This window comes from Xenopus tropicalis, chromosome 1, assembly GCF_000004195.4.
Source record: "Xenopus tropicalis strain Nigerian chromosome 1, UCB_Xtro_10.0, whole genome shotgun sequence".
NCBI classification, from domain to species: Eukaryota; Metazoa; Chordata; class Amphibia; order Anura; family Pipidae; genus Xenopus; species Xenopus tropicalis.
In genome coordinates, this window is record NC_030677.2 from 66436541 (window position 1) to 66456211 (window position 19671).

The 19671-nt window shown below is 40.1% G+C and overlaps 1 protein-coding gene across 3 annotated transcripts in view; it reads left to right on the forward strand.

Moving 5' to 3' along the window:
• Positions 1-6050: 6050 nt before the first annotated feature.
• Positions 6051-19671, forward strand: part of LOC108648247 (protein kinase C delta type-like) — a 49984-nt gene continuing 36363 nt past the window's right edge. The window contains exons 1-10 of one of the 3 annotated variants that reach the window (XR_004222774.1): positions 6051-6420; positions 7144-7253; positions 8267-8434; positions 8661-8752; positions 9328-9390; positions 10443-10581; positions 10876-11067; positions 12106-12234; positions 12885-15665; positions 16525-16853. Coding sequence is in view for 1 of the 3 variants with exons in the window: in XM_018096171.2 (XP_017951660.2) it covers positions 6318-6420; positions 7144-7253; positions 8267-8434; positions 8661-8752; positions 9328-9390; positions 10443-10581; positions 10876-11067; positions 12106-12234 (996 nt within the window). In the remaining 2 variants the exon portion in view is untranslated. Of the gene's footprint in view, positions 6421-7143; positions 7254-8266; positions 8435-8660; positions 8753-9327; positions 9391-10442; positions 10582-10875; positions 11068-12105; positions 12235-12884; positions 15666-16524; positions 16854-19671 lie in introns of those variants that run through there. The other 2 variants (XR_004222776.1, XM_018096171.2) reach the window with 2 other exon arrangements.

The window sequence follows — 19671 nt, forward strand, 5'->3', positions numbered from 1 at the left end:
GAGTACAAGCAGGTGCCGGTCACTGCTGTGCTACCAACATCCTTCTGCTGCCAAATAGTTTAGGGTGAAACCGTGCTAAATACCTCTCAGGAGATGTCTTCTGACTTTTAGGGGCATATTTACTAAACACTAAACATTGCTCATTTTTTCCCCTTTTTAAATATTGAAATAAATTCATTTCCACTAATGTCTGCTGCTTACTTAAAGGTCCGAACTTGAACAATTGTGTGGGAACAGTTGCAGAAAAGTGGTGAAACTGTAGTTTTTTGATGCACCAAAATCTCTACTTTTTTGAATTGTCACACGAAATAAACGTCAAAAATCAGAAACCTAAGGTTTGGAAGCAAAAGAAGGATCCTGCAGGGAACGGAAGGGATGTCCGTCATTGACTTCTACATGATCTTGGCATTGTTCCATTCAAATTTTAATTTTTAGCGTTTTTTATTTTTCTGCAATTTAAAAAAAAAAAAAAAAAATCTGTTCATTAATGGCCCCCTAACTAAAATAATATCATCATGAAAAATAGAAGGGAAACATTCAAGGATCCATTTCATTCCCCTGGTTGTTAATAGAATGATGTATGGTACCTAATTCAGCACATACTAGCTCCTATCATGTTCACCAGATTCCTGAATGAGGTAGAACTACAACTCTCTGTCCAGCTTATATTAGCTGCTATTCTGACATATAATTAATATTCTGAGATGGCACACCATTATTTAATACTTAACATTTACTACTAGCTTGTCATTAAATCAGCAGTTAATACACTCTGCTAATAGAGTTACAGCCCAAATGACTACATAAGCCAATGGTATGGTCTTGTTCCACATATGGTTTTTATAAATCACTCACACTCAGAGATTCTGGTATATCCACTGCCTACTAGCATTTCTTATACCTAATGAGACAGAACTGCAACTCTCTGATCATGAGTAGCCTACATTAGCTGGTAACTCCCCCAACTGGATATACAGATAACAATTTGGTGCTCCCCAGCTTACCATCTACTACAGTGATCCCTAACCACTGGATTCTGTGCAACATGTTGCTCCCCAGCCCCTTGGCTGTGACCTCAAAACAGGTTCTTATTTTTGAATTCTTGGCTTGGAGGCAAGTTTTGGTTGCATACAGAGCCTCCTGGGGGCTGCCAAATAGCCATTTACAACCAATTTTTGGCACCCCGCAGAAATATTTTTTATGTTTTTACATTTGAATGTGACTCATGGGTAAGAAAGGTTGGGGACCCCTGATATACTATATCCAGTTTGGATTCAAAGAACCAAAAGGGAATTGTAATTTTATGTTGTACCTCTATAAATATTGAAAAGAAATTCATTTCCCTTCAAATGAATCCCAGTGGACATATATACATAATTATACAGGCCTATCTAATACACCAGGGGTGTCAAACTCAATCACATAAGGGGGCCGAAATCTAAAACACAGGCTAAGCCGCGGGCCAAATTTTTTTATTAATATACTTAGTAAGATACTAAGGGGTATATTTATCAAAATGTGTAAAAAGTGGACTAAGACATTACCAGTGTTATTGCTCATAGCAGCCAATAGATACTTTGCTAATGTTGAAATCTGATTACTGATTGGATGCCTTGGGCAACATTACTGGTAATGCTTCGCTCCACTTTTTACACAGCATGATAAATATACGCCTTAGTCTTTTTTTACTATGTGAGGAAAATGGAAATTGATCAGGCTGGATGGTCAGACACACTCACCAAGGGCCACATAAAACAGCCAGGTGGGCCGGATTTGGCCCCCGGGCCTTGTGTTTGACATATATGTAATACACTCATATATACTATATATATATATATATATATATATATATATATATATATATATATATATATATGTTGTTGCCGGTGGAAAGCCTTTTGGAGCTCCGTGGGTTCTTACCTTTAAGGTTTGGCCTTTTTCAATAGAATGGCCAGTATATACCAGTTTGGTGAAACTGAAAGCACATTAATTTTACAACCCGTCTTCAGAAATCATGAATTCCTCGTGCTTTTCTATGTGAATAATTCAACATTTCTTTTCATCCGAACACAGCACCCTTCCCCCTGCCCGAAGGCATTCCCTACTCACTTGCATATAAATCCTCACTCGCTTTTCTACGTGAGAGCTGGCCGGAAGTTGGGATTTATATACAACAATAAGGGAAGCAGTCCCTATGGTGCAGGCCCCCTCGTGTGACAGTGGGGTCTGCTTCCTCTATAGTTACGCCCTGGCTCAATCTCAGTAGTAACGCTCTATCCATAATTGGTCTATTTACATTTGTTTTAAAAAAAAATCTGATACAAAATGTAAAATACAGGTAGTGTGCTTAAGTCCAAAACCCAAATTCATATTAAAGGAGAAGGAAAGATGAAAACTATGTTGTATCAGAAAGGTATATGTAAATACATCCATAAACACTAACAGAACTGCTACTCTGAGCACTCTGTAAAAAGAAACACCACATTTATTTCCTATTATTCTGTATACATGACCTTCTGTGTCAGACTTCCTTCTCTCAGAAAAATTCTTCAGGGCACGGCACTAGTGTGTAATCTTAGCTTAAAGCTGTTCCAGGAGCAGTGTGCAGGCAGGGAAGTGAAGGCAGACCAAACTAAAATGGCAGTTGCTATCTTTAACAAACAGAGGGGGCTTCTAGGGCTATTTACTTAGGTATGGTAATGCTTTCTGCAGAATAAATATAGCGTTCTAGGAGGCACTAATATGGCAAATCCATTAGCTGTAAAATGCCTTTCCTTCTTCTTTTAGAACAGATTTTATTATTTGTATTCTTTATCATTCCATTTAGGTGTAGAGGAACTTTCTAAACTCACAAACACTGAAAATGGTATATAATATAAGCGTAATTCAAGAGCAAACAACTGAAACACAGGCGGATAATTCAGTATACATATACATATCTATACATATAGCCATAGATATAATTATCATCACTAACTCTCACCTGGGCCGCTCACCAAACACTCCAGATGGGATTTTTTTAACATAGTTACATAGGGTAGAAAAAAGACCAGTGTCCATCAAGTTCAACCCATCCAAGTAAACCCAGCACACCTAACCCACACCTACCAATCTATACACTCACATACATAAACTATAAATACAACCACTAGTACTAACTGTAGATATTAGTATCACAATAGCCTTGGATATTTTGAATGTTCAAGAACTCATCCAGGCCCCTCTTAAAGGCATTAACAGAATCTGCCATTACCACATCTCTAGGAAGGGCATTCCACAACCTCACTGCCCTCACCGTGAAAAACCACCTACGCTGCTTCAAATGGAAGCTCTGTTCCTCTAATCTATAGGGGTGACCTCTGGTGCGCTGATTGTTTTTATGGGAAAAAAGAACATCCCCCATCTGCCTATAATCCCCTCTAATGTACTTGTACAGAGTAATCATGTCCCCTCGCAAGCGCCTCTTTTCCAGAGAAAACAACCTCAACCTCGACAGTCTCACCTCATAGTTTAAATCTTCCATCCCCTTAACCAGTTTAGTTGCACGTCTCTGCACTCTCTCCAGCTCATTAATATCCTTCTTAAGGACTGGAGCCCAAAACTGCACTGCATACTCAAGGTGAGGCCTTACCAGGGACCTCATCCCTTGAGTCAATGCCCTTTTTTACACAAGACAGCACTTTATTTGCTTTAGTAGCCACAGAATGACACTGCCTGGCATTAGACAACTTGTTATCAACAAAAACCCCTAGATCCTTCTCCATTAAGGATACCCCACAATACAGTTTTATTGAAGTATTTGTGATAGTACATGGCAATGCAAATCCTATGCAGCAGCATTGTATAACATTACAGTATGATAGCAAGTAGTATAGCTTGGCACCGTTCACTATAATAAAAAAAAAAAAATATATATATATATATATACATATATAGGTGCACGTCTCGCATTGAAACATATTTTTGAGTTATAATAACTAAAAAAGAAAAGAAATTCTAAACATAAAGGATGTATGCATTTACTCTGAGATATTGAATAAAGTTTCCCAATACCAGCTGTGTTGTTAGCGTCTTTATTTGAGGGGGTCAGGGACTAGGGTTGCCATCATTCCTGGCTCCTTACTTTGGGCGGGGCAATGATATCACCCGGGGCAGGCTAGTGACATTATGGAGTGGGGCTATGGCATCTCAGGGAGTCCTGCCTGATTTTCCTAATTTGGAAAACTGGGCAGACAGTTTTGACCTGGACAGCCCTTCAGAAAACCAGGGGCCGCCCTAGTCAGGGCTGAGGGTACCCTTATCACGGGGAGGGCCCTTTCTGGTAGCGAGGCAGATTGGGGTTGGACATGGGTTTAGGTAGCACTGTCGCACACCTGGCAATTGTGGTAGCGGCTATGCTACCAAAAATAGTTAACTTTTTTAATTTTCAGACCTAGAAAGTGAGTATATACTGTATGTTTATATATTGGAGTGCCAATTTCAGAGTTGTATTGGGAGTTTGTTTGATATGAGACATATATTCACCTCGTATATAGGCCTTAAGGGCATCCCCCACTACTAGTTTGGTGTGGTTCACCCAGTACTGGCTGGGTTCATTTAAAGTAAACTGGGGTATAAATACAGGAATGTTCTCGTTAAGGAACATTATAAGTATGAACATTGATTTTTATTCTGAGAAATCCGTGTACTTGAAGCCTCTGTCCCACCCTGAAAATAAAATGTCAAAAAATAAAAGTTTTGAAAAGTTGAACAGACTAACATATCTGCTTTTGGGCTTGTAAGCACACAATGTTACATTATTGTGTTGTACATGAACATACAGATGGAAAATAGAACATTGTGTTGTGAGCAGGCCCAGTATAAACCTCTGTTCTATGACAGCTTGAGATATGTGAAGACATATGTTGCAAAAATGATGCAGCATTTACATATCTGTAAGGGTATTGTTATAACACTTCCACATGCTGGGAGTGCAGTTTAGTCCGGTACCTAGGGTGGCACTGGATCTAAATACATCCCTGGATAAAAAAGGTAGACTTTAGTGAGCGTGGGTCCTTCCTTATCCTGTTGATTAGATATCTGATATCAGTGGGGGCAGATCACTAATGGGCCTGGGATTTCACGGATTGGTAGGGTCTGACTTGCCACCCACTTGTGACATGCCTATGGGGCAAATTACTGGCCCAGACCTGCAGGTCCCATGGGTTTCAGGCCGACTCATGCAGTACAAGTAGATGTATTGAATCTGAGCCTTAGACTTATTATTAACATTTATTTATAAAGCGCCAACATATTCCGCAGCGCTGTACAATAAGTGCAGACTCTTATGCATGTATTTTACTCCTATATTTATTCCTATATAAAAAATATATATATATATATCAAAACCATGAACACTACACAGTCATCCTTTTGTGTTTTATTTTTTACTGTCCAAATCTACCTTCCCAGTGTCTTTACAAAGGGTCCCCATCCACTATGTGCATGTCCCATAATTCCCTTGCTCATATACAGCTTGTGGCATATGCAGCTATACTGCGTGCTCCCCTGCTGTTTGCCTCAAAGACAACTCTGATGCCACAAAAACACACATTTATTAATCAGGAACCAAGCTTGGATAGAAGGAATAATGGGGCAGCTCTATAATGTTTCTCCTAGTTTGCTCTGTTTTGCTGCTAATGCAGTTAATGCAGAGAAGGATTATAACAGGATTGGGCGTAGGACATTATTTTTGAAATTGTCCTGAAGCAAATATTGAATTTAAAAAGCAGGTGCTGCTTAAAAAAAAAAGTGCCCTTTAAAATGTGACTTTTATATGAACAAATACACAAGATTTTTGTATTGTTACACATATATTTGTCTTGTTATTGGGTATATTATATGACAGTTTAATGACAAATGACCTGATTCAGCAATGCTAATGCTGAGATCTCTATGTTGCAGAATACAGTGCATTAGGAAAAGAACTATTTTGCATTTCTTGCATAGGAAAGCTTTAGATCCTTAAATTCAAAACCATATCACATAATTTATATCTACTACTGATTTTGGTCTGGGCTGCTGTGATGTCATGGCAGCCTTGTGACTGGCAAAGTGACAGTTGGACCCTACCAATACTGGTCATTTCAGAGCGGTTGAGCTTCTTATGAGAGACTCAGTGCTTTTCTTTGCTCGTGCGATTTGAGAGAGATTTCGGTGCGATTTGGATTTTCGGAGAGTTCGAGAGCGCTTTTTTGGGATCCCCCAACAAAAGCATTTTTTTCTGCAGGTATTCCAGGTGGAGGAAAGTGCTTTTAAGCATATTCTCCACCCCAAACATGGAGTCTGTCTCCAAGAAGAGAAGAAGACAACAAGAGACAACTACAGAAGAAGAGATGAAGAGGAAGAAGATGAAACTTCTGGACAGCCAGGAAAGAACAGGTACTCAGCCAGAAAGTTTCATAACACAAGACCAGTACTGAGTGCATTAACTTACCGGTTTGACCTTATTTACTAGTTTTTTAGTTTGTATAGTACTGAATATACATAATTAAATAAATTGCTGATCGACTTTGACCTATATAACCAAATAGTACTGACTATTTGCTAAAAGGTGTGACCAGGGCTAAAAGTGGGTAAGGATGCCACTCTACTTCTTTATTTCTACACCAGCACTAAACTTATTTCAGTAGCTGAGCTTTGCTCCTGCATCAGCTGTCATAGGATGGAGCAGAGGGGCTATGCTGTATCAGAATGCTAGAGGGCCATGATCTGCAATATGTTAGATGTTTCAAGGGCCATGACATGTCACACAATGCTGGGGGCCATTCTGAATCATGAAAGGCTAGGGGGCATGTAGTCATTTATTTCTGGGGCCACTCTGTCTTTTATTTTTGGCATAAAATGCTGGGGTTATGCTGTGCCATAAATTTCTGTGACCTCACTGTAACATAAATTTCAGACAGGTAAAAAAAAAAAAATTATTATAAAATTGGTTTAGCAAACAAGCCATAACAGCATCTTCAAACAATAAACTGTTTAAATAAGAGTGTAGAAAAACTGACAAAATAATCCAACCATATAACAAGACTTTACATTTCAGTTGCTTGTGGTACTGGTGGTTATTTGCTGAATGTGCTGTTAATAAGATTCCTTTTCTCCCAGAAGAAAGAAGAAGCCAGGAGAGACAGCCCATTCAAGCTGAGCGTCTACCGGAACACATTATTACCAACTATGAGTTCCACTCGATTCTTGGCCGAGGCACATTTGGCAAGGTGAGTGATGTGCTCAATAGAAAGGGACCTGTATATTATCTACAATAAAACAGAGGACGTTGGAAGTATGAGATGGAATTTGGGCTTGTGGATGTTAACTTGTAGTTTAATAACTGAAAAATTTTATGTTGTCAATATTACATGTACAGACACAAAAACTCTACTAATCGAAATGGGGGGCAGGGCTAGGTATGGAACTATGGGTAGGTGACAAAGGACATTGCATAAAGGGCAAGTTTTTTAAAAAAAAAAAAAAAAAGTAAGGTAAGCACAGTTTCAAACAATAAGGGGTAATAAGTGAAATGAAGCATTACTGGTGATGTTGCTCAAGGTTAAAAAAGCAAAGCATCTGACTGGCTGCAATGAGCAACATCACCAGTAATGTTTTACTCCACTTTTTACACAGTATAATAAATATACTCCTAAGTCTATTTTGGTATGAACAGCAGCAAAATATATGAGCAGCTCATCGGGTTAGCTTTTTTCTCCTTATGCTTCTGTATTAATTGGTCTCTATCAACCTCTAATTGTTCCAAACATGGCAAATATTATGGTGGGTTAATGTGGGGTTATATATCTATCCCTACCTTGGGTAAAAAAGATCCTTTGCCCAGTACAAATAGGAGATAATGGGAATTCTTCTACAGTGGGGTTCACTGGGATCATTTGCTATAGAGATGAAAAGTGGTACCAGGGTGCAATGAGAGGCAATCTATAAGTACTGTACAGCACTACCAAGTATGTTGGTGCTTTCTAAATACATGTTATTAGTTGTCTTGTGTGGCTTTGCACCTTGTGCATAAGGCCCATTAAAAGCCCACAGCAGCTTCAAGGTGCAACTAAAGCAAATTTAATAACCATTCACTCCAGTGCTGCTTCTTGTGGTGCCATGATGTCCATTCTTCATTATTCTGTGCCCACTATTTATCAACTTGCATGCATGTTAAAGTGCACAGAACCTTTAATCAATTAGCCCTTTGGAAGATGCACATTATTCTTTTTTGATTTTTCAGGTGTTTTTGGCTTCCATCCCCACGAAGAAAGAACGCGTGGCTGTAAAAGTCATCAGGAAGACACCCAAGGACGAGGAGAAGAAAACGATAGAGAAGGAGGCCAGAATCCTGAATGTTGCTTGCGGCAGTCCATTCTTGTGCCGTGGCCTTGCAGCCTTCCAGACCAAAGTAAGTTACTTCCAATGCTGCCATACCGTTTGGTTTACTAGTTGTCTATCCCCAAAGCTCAGCTAAATGCCATGATATGAGCAACAAAAGCCATGTAAGAGTATTACACAACATACTTGTTCTTTCTGTATCTGGTTTTGCTGAGGGACATGCCTGTATTACATGCAATAGTTTGGGGTTTCTTCTTCCTGTGTTTCACTCTCTTCCCTTTTGTCTCTGCACTCAGCAATATGCCTTTCTGGTCATGGAGTATGCGGGCGGAGGCAGCCTCAGCAATCTGCTGGGCATCAAGCACCATCTGAAAAAAAGACATGTCATGTAAGTAGCTCTGTACTTGTGACATCATTGAAAAGAATTGACATTACTGGTATAAACCAATGTGAAAGTGAAAGGCATCAGATAAATGGATTAAGGTATACAGAATGTAAGCCTTATAGGGTTGCACCAAATATGTATTTTTGTCTGTGGTAAATTGGCTTTGGCTGTGGAAAATTAAAGGGCAATATAAGTGGCACATGCATGAGAATATATTATGTTTCAATGGACTTACAACTGATTGTAGTTGTGAAATATTTATAGGACTCTGGGCCTCATTTACAAAGGGCAGGATAGGGTGCAAAGCAACAGGCGCAAACTGCCATGTTTTTTTACATTTGCATTCTGCCCTGCATTTTGTAACACAGACACGGGTATTTGAGCTCTATAATGGAACTCTGATCTGTGACCCCCCCTAAATAATTTACTGGCCGCATCCCTGTATTGATGAGCGCCAGGCTGGGAGAGGCACATGGGCACCCACAATTTTCATTTTGTAGTGTAAAATTAACATTTTGGAAAAAGGAAACTATTGAGAATTCAGCGCAGCTATTAATATGTTTGTTCTTTTTTTCCAGCTTTTACTCTGCAGAACTAATTTGTGGTGTTCAGCATCTCCATTCTCTAGGTATCATCCATCGGTAAGTAGAAAGTTTTTTTGTTCTGCATATTTAATATATTATTCAGTTAATACTTAAGGTAATAATGCAGAAATGTGTGTAGCATTCTGACAATTTCTGGCTAAAATCCACCCCATTCAGTGAGAGTGCAGTGAGAGGTAGATAACATTTATGGTAGCAACTAGACACACATGGTGATAGTACTTTACTGCCAGCAGAGAAAATTCATGGTGTACCACTATCTTTAAATCAGCTGTACCGTATATAAATCAGATTGTGTACAGATACAGCTCAGTAGCAAGATGCTCTCTTAGTGTTCTGTTTATAAAGGAACCTACATTTTTAAAAAAGTAAAGTGTTTTTCTGTCCGCTTTTCCTTTTTCCTTACACATTTGCTAAGTTTATTTTAATTATTTAATTGTAGGTCCACTGCAGCTAAATAATACTTAGCACTTAAAACTTAAGACAAAGCTTTAAGTCATGCTATTAACATAGTATAATAATTTCTGTAATTTAAGAAATCAGTAGAAGCTATGGGCTGGGTGAGAGTATGACAGAAGGTGTAAGGGCAACATGCATAACTCAAATACAGAATATTGCAATAAAAATCAGTACCACAGAGGCTTGGCTGAGAATTCATTAACTCAACCTGCTAGTTAAAGGGTACCTATCAGGGCCAAATTGTTTTCCCCACCAGAGGTGAGGCTAATAGACACCAAGGTCTAGAGGAATGGTTGGCTGGGAAGGAAAAGGCACAATGAGAGAGTATACGGAGTGAGGTGGGGGTACTGAGCAATTAGGTTAGGAAATGGGAATCAGTTGATATTAAGCAAGGAAAGCAGTGCTTAAGTGGTACAGTTATGGACTGGAAGAACACTAAAAGGTCAAGAAAGAATGACTGCATGAGGTGATTTGAAGTGAGAATAAGGTAGTTAAGAAGTTATAAAATAGGATGATGAGCAGTTAGAGAGTGAGTAGAGGGAGCTAAAGAGCTATTATAACACTATAATATAAAGGGTACAGTTTTTCATTTACTTATAGCCACAAAATTACTTACTATCCTTCTCTTGCAGAGATCTTAAGCCAGACAACATCCTGCTTACCAGCGACGGACACATGAAAATCGCTGATTTTGGCATCGCAGCAGAAGGCGTTTTTGGCCACAAGACCATCCGTGGGAAAACTGGAACATGCTGGTACATGGCCCCAGAGGTAGGAAACTGCTCAATATATTTAAAGCCAAACATGGGATTGGTGAAAGAGTAAATGGCCAAATGGAAAATACAAATATGCTTTAGCTTCACCATTTAAAGCCAGAATCCTGGTGCAATAAATATATAGGTTATCCAACATCAAGAGAGAACAAAAAGTGAGCATTAGCTTTCTAGTGACAGTACTGAAGTGCCAGAAAATTACCAATAACTTGTTCTCCTTTGTCTTTACTGAATGAGTGAAGATGCTGTAAACTTGATTTTGGCATTTGGTAATATATTTTCTTTATATCAGCTGCTAGGTAACAAGAAGTACAACGCGGCAGTAGACTGGTGGTCATTAGGGATAATAGTGAGCGAAATGGCCACAGGAAAATCCCCTTTTCATGACGACTACCACCAACAGGATGTGAGAAGTTCCATCCTCACTGAGAAGCCGGTGTTTCCTGAGGGGATGAGCACAACATTGCAAGATCTCCTGCAGAAGGTGGGTTTGAGCAGTTAATCTGTTGGCTACACAAACTGCAAGGCGTTTCTGGGTGCTGGGCTCTCAGGGGTCACTCACCATTGGGGTACTGCAATTATCAACTTGGGCAGAACTCCAGTAGACATAACTTGCTGATGCTATATACAGTAAATAAATGATGATAATAGAATGTTAAAAAAAACTTGGTTATCAAAAGAATTGGCACAGACAATTGGGTTTTCATTGGCCGTTGACCAATCCCTATCTGTGGTGTGTGCCCATCTTTGGAGCATATTTTCTAGTACAGACTTTTTAATTGCGCAGTTAATTTGTCACCCCTGTAACAGATGCCACCAAATAAATAGAGATGTAAATAAGATGGGCAGCTACATCTTGTGTGTCTGAGACAACGGTGTGGATGGATAAACCTAATCCTTAGTACCTGCTCCACTGTATACAGTATTAGTGCTCTTTTCTCTTTAGCAAAGAAGTATATTTATCATCATGCTGCGTAAAAAGTGGAGCGAATCATTACCGGTGATCAGCAATTAGATTTCAACAGTTAGAAAACCAAAGCATCCGATTGGCTGCTATGAGCAACATCACCGATAATGTTTTACTCCACTTTTTACACAGCGTGATAAATAACTCCTTAGAGTAGAGATACTATATGTGTGGATTACTTGGGTTTTTACTGGCATCTGGTGTAAATTTCATGTCAATAGCCCCATTAGAAATATAGTTAGTGAGAAAAATGTTGACATGTTCAATAGTTATTGTCTCTACTGAAAATCAGCCAAAAAAGAGAGACATTTTTATTGTATTGAGCTATTTAGGAGCTTTTGGATAATTTGCTTTTGATAATAGATCTGAGACTCAAAGATCAACACATTTTAAAAACTAAACCACGCATGAGAATTTCAGCTAGTAGTTTTGGAACTGCTAAATTGACTGGGCAACTGTTCACTGCCAGTAGGTTTAGTGAAATCCTCCCTATTTTTACAACTGCTGTTGAGTAGAGTTAAATGCTATGTAAACAACTATTCTTTTGTTTCTTAGCTCCTGAAGAAAAGACCACACAAACGTCTTGGGATGAATGGAAATATAAGGGAACACCAACTGTATAGGAAAATTAATTGGGAGGACGTTGAAAGGCAAAGGATTTCACCACCAATTAGATTTGAAGATGTAAGTTAATGGTTGTGGACTGTACTATTCCTTTCTGTTTGGACTTTATAAGCTGTTCCTCAGCACTGTTATATATTATATATTTGTATCAGACAAGTAGGTTCAGAAACTGTTACACAAATGTATGCAGCGGTAGGGCACGTTATTAAAGTACATTTATATATCAGGATGCAGCCTTAGAAAGTAGGTGTAAGAAGCAGGGTCGACATTAGGTTTGTCTAAAGACATTCATAAAAAGTTTCTTTTACTTTATTTTCCCTCCCCCTTTTCCCCAGCTTCTCCAAAACTATTACTATTATTGTTTGGAGTTCAGGCTTGCATAAATACCATCCCGTTCTCACTCTGTGGAGACCACTACCCTTTGTATCTTCCTCAGCCCTCCTTTCTTACAACGTTGCCTACTACTAGCTAACAAGCTGGGATATCACTGCTTTAGTGTCACGTTTTTCGGGCTACTAAAAACTAGTTTGCCATTGCCCCAAGGGCACACACATATTAGTTTTTTGGAATGTTGTACATTGCCAAACAATGGATACCACAAATAGAGCAGAATAGACTTGTGATTAATTGGTAATATTTACATGAAGTAGTTTCTGCCTGCAATTTGTTCCGTATAGCAACTGAACTGACAATTTATTTTTGTTTTTCAGGATCACAATGAATTTATAAGTGCCGACCTACCATTCCTGAATGGCAACACCGCTTTGGATTCAGATGACTGCATTCTTGAATGCTTTACATATCTGAATCCCAGCTGGCAGGAGTGAGCAATTTTGTGCTGCTGCCATTGACACCCTACGTCAACTTGTTTAGGTGGCCATTCCTTTAACATTTCTACCCGGTACCTGTAAGTCATGCATCAAATGGACTAGCTGCTTATATATCTGCCCATACCACCTTTTTTATTGTCCAGCTGTCCATCACAAATCTAACACCACCTACTTAAACCTGCCTTTAGCACTACCTAGTCACCCAAATGAATATTGACATCTGTTCCAACTGCCTGGGCCACTGTCATCTGGCCCTTACTAACACCTATTCCACTTGTGTCTACAATCTCCTCCAACCTGTTCCATCTAGCAATATCACTGCCTGTTTCATCAGACTCTACCTGCTCCACTTGGCTCTACAATCACTGGCCTTACCACCACAGATAGCACAAGTACTACTTTTGCTGTTGCAATTTAAAAATTTGTAAATTTGTCCCTACTTCTGGCGAGGGGCCATGTCCTTGGTAAGCTTACGGGATCGGGGCAATTTTAAGTGGTTTGCATAAGAATCCATCTAAATGGGGTGGATCAGGTTCTTCACACTTTTTCCCCAAACCTAACTGCATATGGGGAGGTAGGGAAAGGGAGTCAAGTACCTAAAACTCTTCACACTTATGCAAACCTTTATTGTAAAATTACCCCTTATACCGTTGAGCACAGGGCAGGGAATGGGTGGGCCAAGGACATGGCCTCTCAAGTAGAATTGGGTTTGTAAAAAGTTTTCAAATATTATCACAAACAGTACAACTATAAGTAACCCATTGTAGAGGAATCAAAAGGTCCTCAAGCATTGGTTTATTTATATTTATAGATTAATAATTGATCAAAGTTCTTAGGTGCGGGTGGGTAGATGCCGGGGCAAATGGAGCAAGCAGAGATGTGGCAAGTGGCAGGTAGCAGGCCAGATGTTGAAAGCCACCATAATGCAGCTGGAGCTGCTATTGTTATTGTATTCCTGTGCCACACCATTTGTTGTGCTACCACCACCAATTCATCTGGCCATACCACCTCCTGCTTTATCTGGAACGGGGTCTGTTTTTACCTGAATCATACCACCCACTCCATCAATCCGCACTAACACCTGCTTTAGGTTCCTGCTTCATGTGGGTGTATTAACACTTGCTCTATTGTGCCTTATTACAAATGCTGTTAATATTTACAACTACCCATTTTTACAGCTCTACCAACATCTATTACAGCTGCTTTAACACTGGCTACCTAATACTTTTGGCCAAACCAATGCCTATTTTATCTCTGTAAACCACTGCCTTAGCCATAGACAATACATCTAAACAGACACTGAAATAACATCTATTAAACAGTGAATAAGGAGATCTGCCTCTTGGCTACAAAATTTCACTATAATACTGCCTGCTACTTTAGACTATACCATGACATGTTCCAACAAACATGACCACTGCCTGCACGGCCTTACTAACAACTACAATTCCCTCCTACCTGTTCCATCTAGCAATATCACTGCCTCTTTCATCAGACTTTATTTGGTCCGTCTCTGCTATCACTGGCCTTACCACCACCAAAAGTATTTATAAAAAAAAGTAGTTCAATAGGGGCAATTTTAAGTGGTTTGCATAAGAATTCTAAGACACCATCTAAATGGGGTGGATCAAATGATTAACCCCCTTTACCCTAACCTGACACATATGGGGAGATAGAGAGAGAGAGTCAATTTCCCGAATCTTATACTTCAGAAACAGGGCAACATCTATGCAAGCCTTTATTGTCAAATTACCCCTTATACCATTGGGCATAGGGTAGGGAATGGGTGGGCCAAGGACATGGCCACTCGATCAGATTTGGGTTTGTGAAACCATGTGCAAAGCTTTAAAACCTTAGCATAAGCAATGCAAATATAAATAAGCCACTGTCCAGGGATATAAAGCTCAATAGAGGTTTACTTATATTTGCAGGTTAAATACTGATCAAAGTTCTAAAGTGCAGGTGGTGTTGGTGAGACATAGCTGGCAGAAATATGGTCAGATGGAGCAAGCAGGGATATGTCAGGTGGAAAGTAGCAGGACAGGTGTTTCAAACTATTATACTAAAAACTAAAGTTAAAGCTATACTAAAAGCTAAAGCTGGAATTTTTATGGCGAGCCATTGCCACAGCATATGCTACCACCTTCACCTCGCCAGACCACCTCCTGCTTGGCAAGGGATCTGTTTAACATCTATAACATGGCCATAGTCCTATATATATATCATACACCTATAACGCTACAAAGTTCTTTCATCTCATTCATAGCACATCCAGTAATTCTGTTAGTGGGACTGGGGTTTGGGAAAGAGGGGAGGGTGTAAAGGGGAAATTCTAGATATTTTAGGGGATGATGCCAGCTGGGATGTTCTTGGAGCTCACAAAGACAGAGTTGAAGTTGGTGAGTATAACTCCGGGAATTTAAAGGGGAGGTCCTAGATGATTTAGGGGATAGCGCCAGCTGGAATGTTCCGGGAGTTCACAGTAACTTGGATGAAATTGAAATTGGTGAGTATAACTTTTCATGTTTGTACATTTATCTCTATATTATTGTGTGTGTACTTTAAAATTACAATATTGTTTATAGGTGTTGCTGTCCACGAGGGATCAGAAGAGCACAGTGGAGTTTGGAGCTTAATCAGAACGTGATGGAATTGTCCAAGGTATTCATACATTTTAAATACATATTCGATAATTTAACAGTAATTGTAATGGGAAAAGTTGACCATACACAGGCCAACCGCTCTGATACTTGATAAATTAGCCCACGGGCCAAATGGATGGATAGCATATGGATAGCCTTACACATATATGACAACTTTTTAATTCCATTTTGTTCAAGATGAAATTGAAGAGGGGCTTCCTATCAGGATCACCCAACTTACCACACATTTCCAAGTAACTGGACAGTATGGTCTAAATTAAAATATCCAACCAAATCAGTTATGGAAAAAGTCAACACAGGCATTTATTTTGCTTCTATTTATTTTAAACTTCTAGCAACTACAGCTATTATCTATTAGCTTTTCAGCAACATGTGCAACTTTACATTACACATAGGTTCTTGCTACTGATTCTTTAAAACCCTAATAGCTACAAGTTAATATTAGGCAGTAGCACCACTTTAGCCCTGCAAGAACTTTTACTAGCAGGTTGGTTCTCTCTCCTTGCACTTCTATTAGTTATACAGGAGAAGTCCTCTTTTTAATTTCCTTTTGTAATCACTAGCCTGCTGGTTAAACTATTAGCATTTGCAGTAGTTCCAGTCAGAATGTATGTGTTCCCTGTATGGCTGTTAGATATGTTTGCCATTAGCAGCAGGGAAGTGAGACAAGAGGGACATACCGTAAGTGCAGGGGCTAGCCTTGATATCAGTAGAACTAAATCACTAACTTTTAGCTAGAAAACCTCATAAGTTGATTGTAGTCTAAAAAATATAAATATAAATGTTACACTGAGTTTAAAATAATTAATTTTGTATTGATGCCATGAAATGTAACTATTTCTTATGGATCATTACAGGACGCATATGTAAATCCTGCAGAGGAAGATGAGGACGATTTTTTACTCTTCATTTGCAGCCAGCTGAGAAAGAATCAGAAGACACAGAGCAGCAGCCAGTGGGCAATTTGGAAGACCCTTAGCAGCAGCAGCAAATAGGAGATACACAGCTGGCAGGGCCATCATGTCAAGAAATTTTGTACAAAATCTAGACAATCACATTGTCACATTAAACTTAATGGAGTATGTGCCTATTGTACATACTAATCTTTTTGACCCCCCCTCCCCTTCTTGCCTTCTGTATCCCCCATTTAAGTGTTTTAAAATAAAGAATATTAAAAAAAACTTAATGGAGTATGCTTAAATATCAGTGTGGTCATTCAAATTCCATATAATTTTATAAAGGATTGATTGTATGGTTTCTGTTCCCAGTCCTGGGAACTTGCTGTTTAAACTAAAAGAATTTCTAATCCTCTGGTATCTGAACAAGCTGCATTGCCTAAACATATAAAACAGAATGAAACTGGTAACAAAACAAAATACAAATCATTAATGTAACACTGTGATCATATATATATATACACACTTTTATAATGCTAATACTTGGAATGGAATTGCCTATCTACTACAAGTTAGTTTTAAGCGAAGATTTATATACAGGTAGTGCTGGGCGGTATACCGGTAAAAACCGATCACCGGTGTTTTTTTGAAACCGATATGCATTTTCTACATACCCCCATACCGGTGTGCTTGAATACTTCCGGGTGCGCACGTGACGTCAGCGCGCACGTGACGTCAGCGCGCACGTGACGTCATCGCGCACGTGACGTCAGCGCGCACACTCTACAAAAGCGCCATCGCATTCAGAGTCGGATACCAATGTGAGCGGTCGGGGGTGGGGGTGCCTGGCAAGTAATTATATTTTATGTGAAGGGGATGGGGGGGTGTTATTTATGTGAAGGGGATGGGGGGGTGTTATTTATGTGAAGGGGATGGGGGGGTTGTGATGGGGTGGGGGGTTATATTTATGTGAAGGGGATGGGGGGCTGTTTGGGGTGGGGGGGGTGTGCGGATGGGGGGTGTTTGGGGTGGGGGGGTGTGTGCGGATGGGGGGTGTTTGGGGTGGGTTGGGGGGGAGTGTGCGGATGGGGGGGTGTTTGGGGTGGGTTGGGGGGGAGTGTGCGGATGGGGGGGTGTTTGGGGTGGGGTGGGGGGGTGTGTGCGGATGGGGGGGTGTTTGGGGTGGGGTGGGGGGGTGTGTGCGGATGGGGGGGTGTTTGGGGTGGGGGGGGTGCGTGCGGATGGGGGGGTGTTTGGGGTGGGGGGGGTGCGTGCGGATGGGGGGTGTTTGGGGTGGGGTGGGGGGGTGCGTGCGGATGGGGGGGTGTTTGGGGTGGGGGGGGTGCGTGCGGATGGGGGGTGTTTGGGGTGGGGTGGGGACGTGCGTGCGGATGGGGGGTGGGGGGGCTGCGTGCGGATGGGGGGTTGTTTGGGGTGGTGGGGGGTGTTTGGGGTGGTGGGGGGGTGCGGGTGGCGGGTGTTTGGGGTGGTCACCTAATCATGCATGGGGAAAAAAAAATACCGTCAAATACCGTGATACCGATATAATTTTGAAAAATACCGTGATATAAATTTTTGGTCATACCGCCCAGCACTATATACAGGTATGGGATCCATTTTCTGGAAACCTGTTATCCAAAAAAAAAAAACCCTCAAATTTTGGAAGTCCATTTCCCATAGACTTCAGACTTTAGGCAAATAATAATAATAATAATAATAAAACGTTAAAACAAATTTCCCTTTTCTCGGTTATCATATGGGTTATTTAATGTTTAAATAATTTTTTGCAGATTTAAGGTACAGAGCTCCAAATTATGGAAACACCCCTTATCTGGAAAACCCAAGGTCCCAAGCACTCTGGATAAAAGGTCCCATACCTGCACTTGTAAAAAATACATAAAAAAACTATTAAATCTATTAAAATTTGCAGTCCGTGATTGGTTAAACACATGGGATGGCAACTATGCCATTAACACCCATGGGAATTATCCGAACAATTGACCGTTTTTCTACTGTACTCTAATTTGGAGCTCCACCAAAAAGATTATGATTAAGATTATTAAAATATACAACCCTTTTTTATTCTATAATTACAGTGGTAATTCTTATTCTTTTGCATGTTTGTCACACAAAATGTTTCTGATCATCAAACACATTTAACTATTAGTCAAAGATAACACAAGTAAACACAAAATGCAGTTTTTAAATGAGGGTTTTTATTATTTAGGGAGAAAAAAATCCAAACCTACATGGCCCTGTGTGAAAAAGTAATTGCCCCCTGAACCTAATAACTGGTGTGGCCACCCTTAGCAGCAATAACTGCAATCAAGCATTTGCGATAACTTGCAACGAGTCTTTTACAGCGCTCTGGAGGAATTTTGGCCCACTCATCTTTGCAGAATTGTTGTAATTCAGCTTTATTTGAGGGTTTTCTAGCATGAACCGCCTTTTTAAGGTCATGCCACAACATCTCAATAGGATTCAGGTCAGGACTTTGACTAGGCCACTCCAAAGTCTTCATTTTGTTTTTCTTCAGCCATTCAGAGGTGGATTTGCTGGTGTGTTTTGGGTCATTGTCCTCCTGCAGCACCCAAGATCGCTTCAGCTTGAGTTGACTAACAGATGGCCGGACATTCTCCTTCAGGATTTTTTGGTAGACAGTAGATTTCATGGTTCCATCTATCACAGCAAGCCTTCCAGGTCCTGAAGCAGCAAAACAACCCCAGACCATCACACTACCACCACCATATTTTACTGTTGGTATGATGTTCTTTTTCTGAAATGCAGTGTTACTTTTACGCCAGATGTAACGGGACACGCACCTTCCAAAAAGTTCAACTTTTGTCTCCACAAGGTATTTTCCCAAAAGTCTTGGCAATCATTGAGATGTTTTTTAGCAAAATTGAGACGAGCCTTAATGTTCTTTTTGCTTAAAAGTGGTTTGCGCCTTGGAAATCTGCCATGCAGGCCGTTTTTGCCCAGTCTCTTTCTTATGGTGGAGTCGTGAACACTGACCTTAATTGAGGCAAGTGAGGCCTGCAGTTCTTTAGATGTTGTCCTGTGGTCTTTTGTGGCCTCTCGGATGAGTTGTCTCTGCGTTCTTGGGGT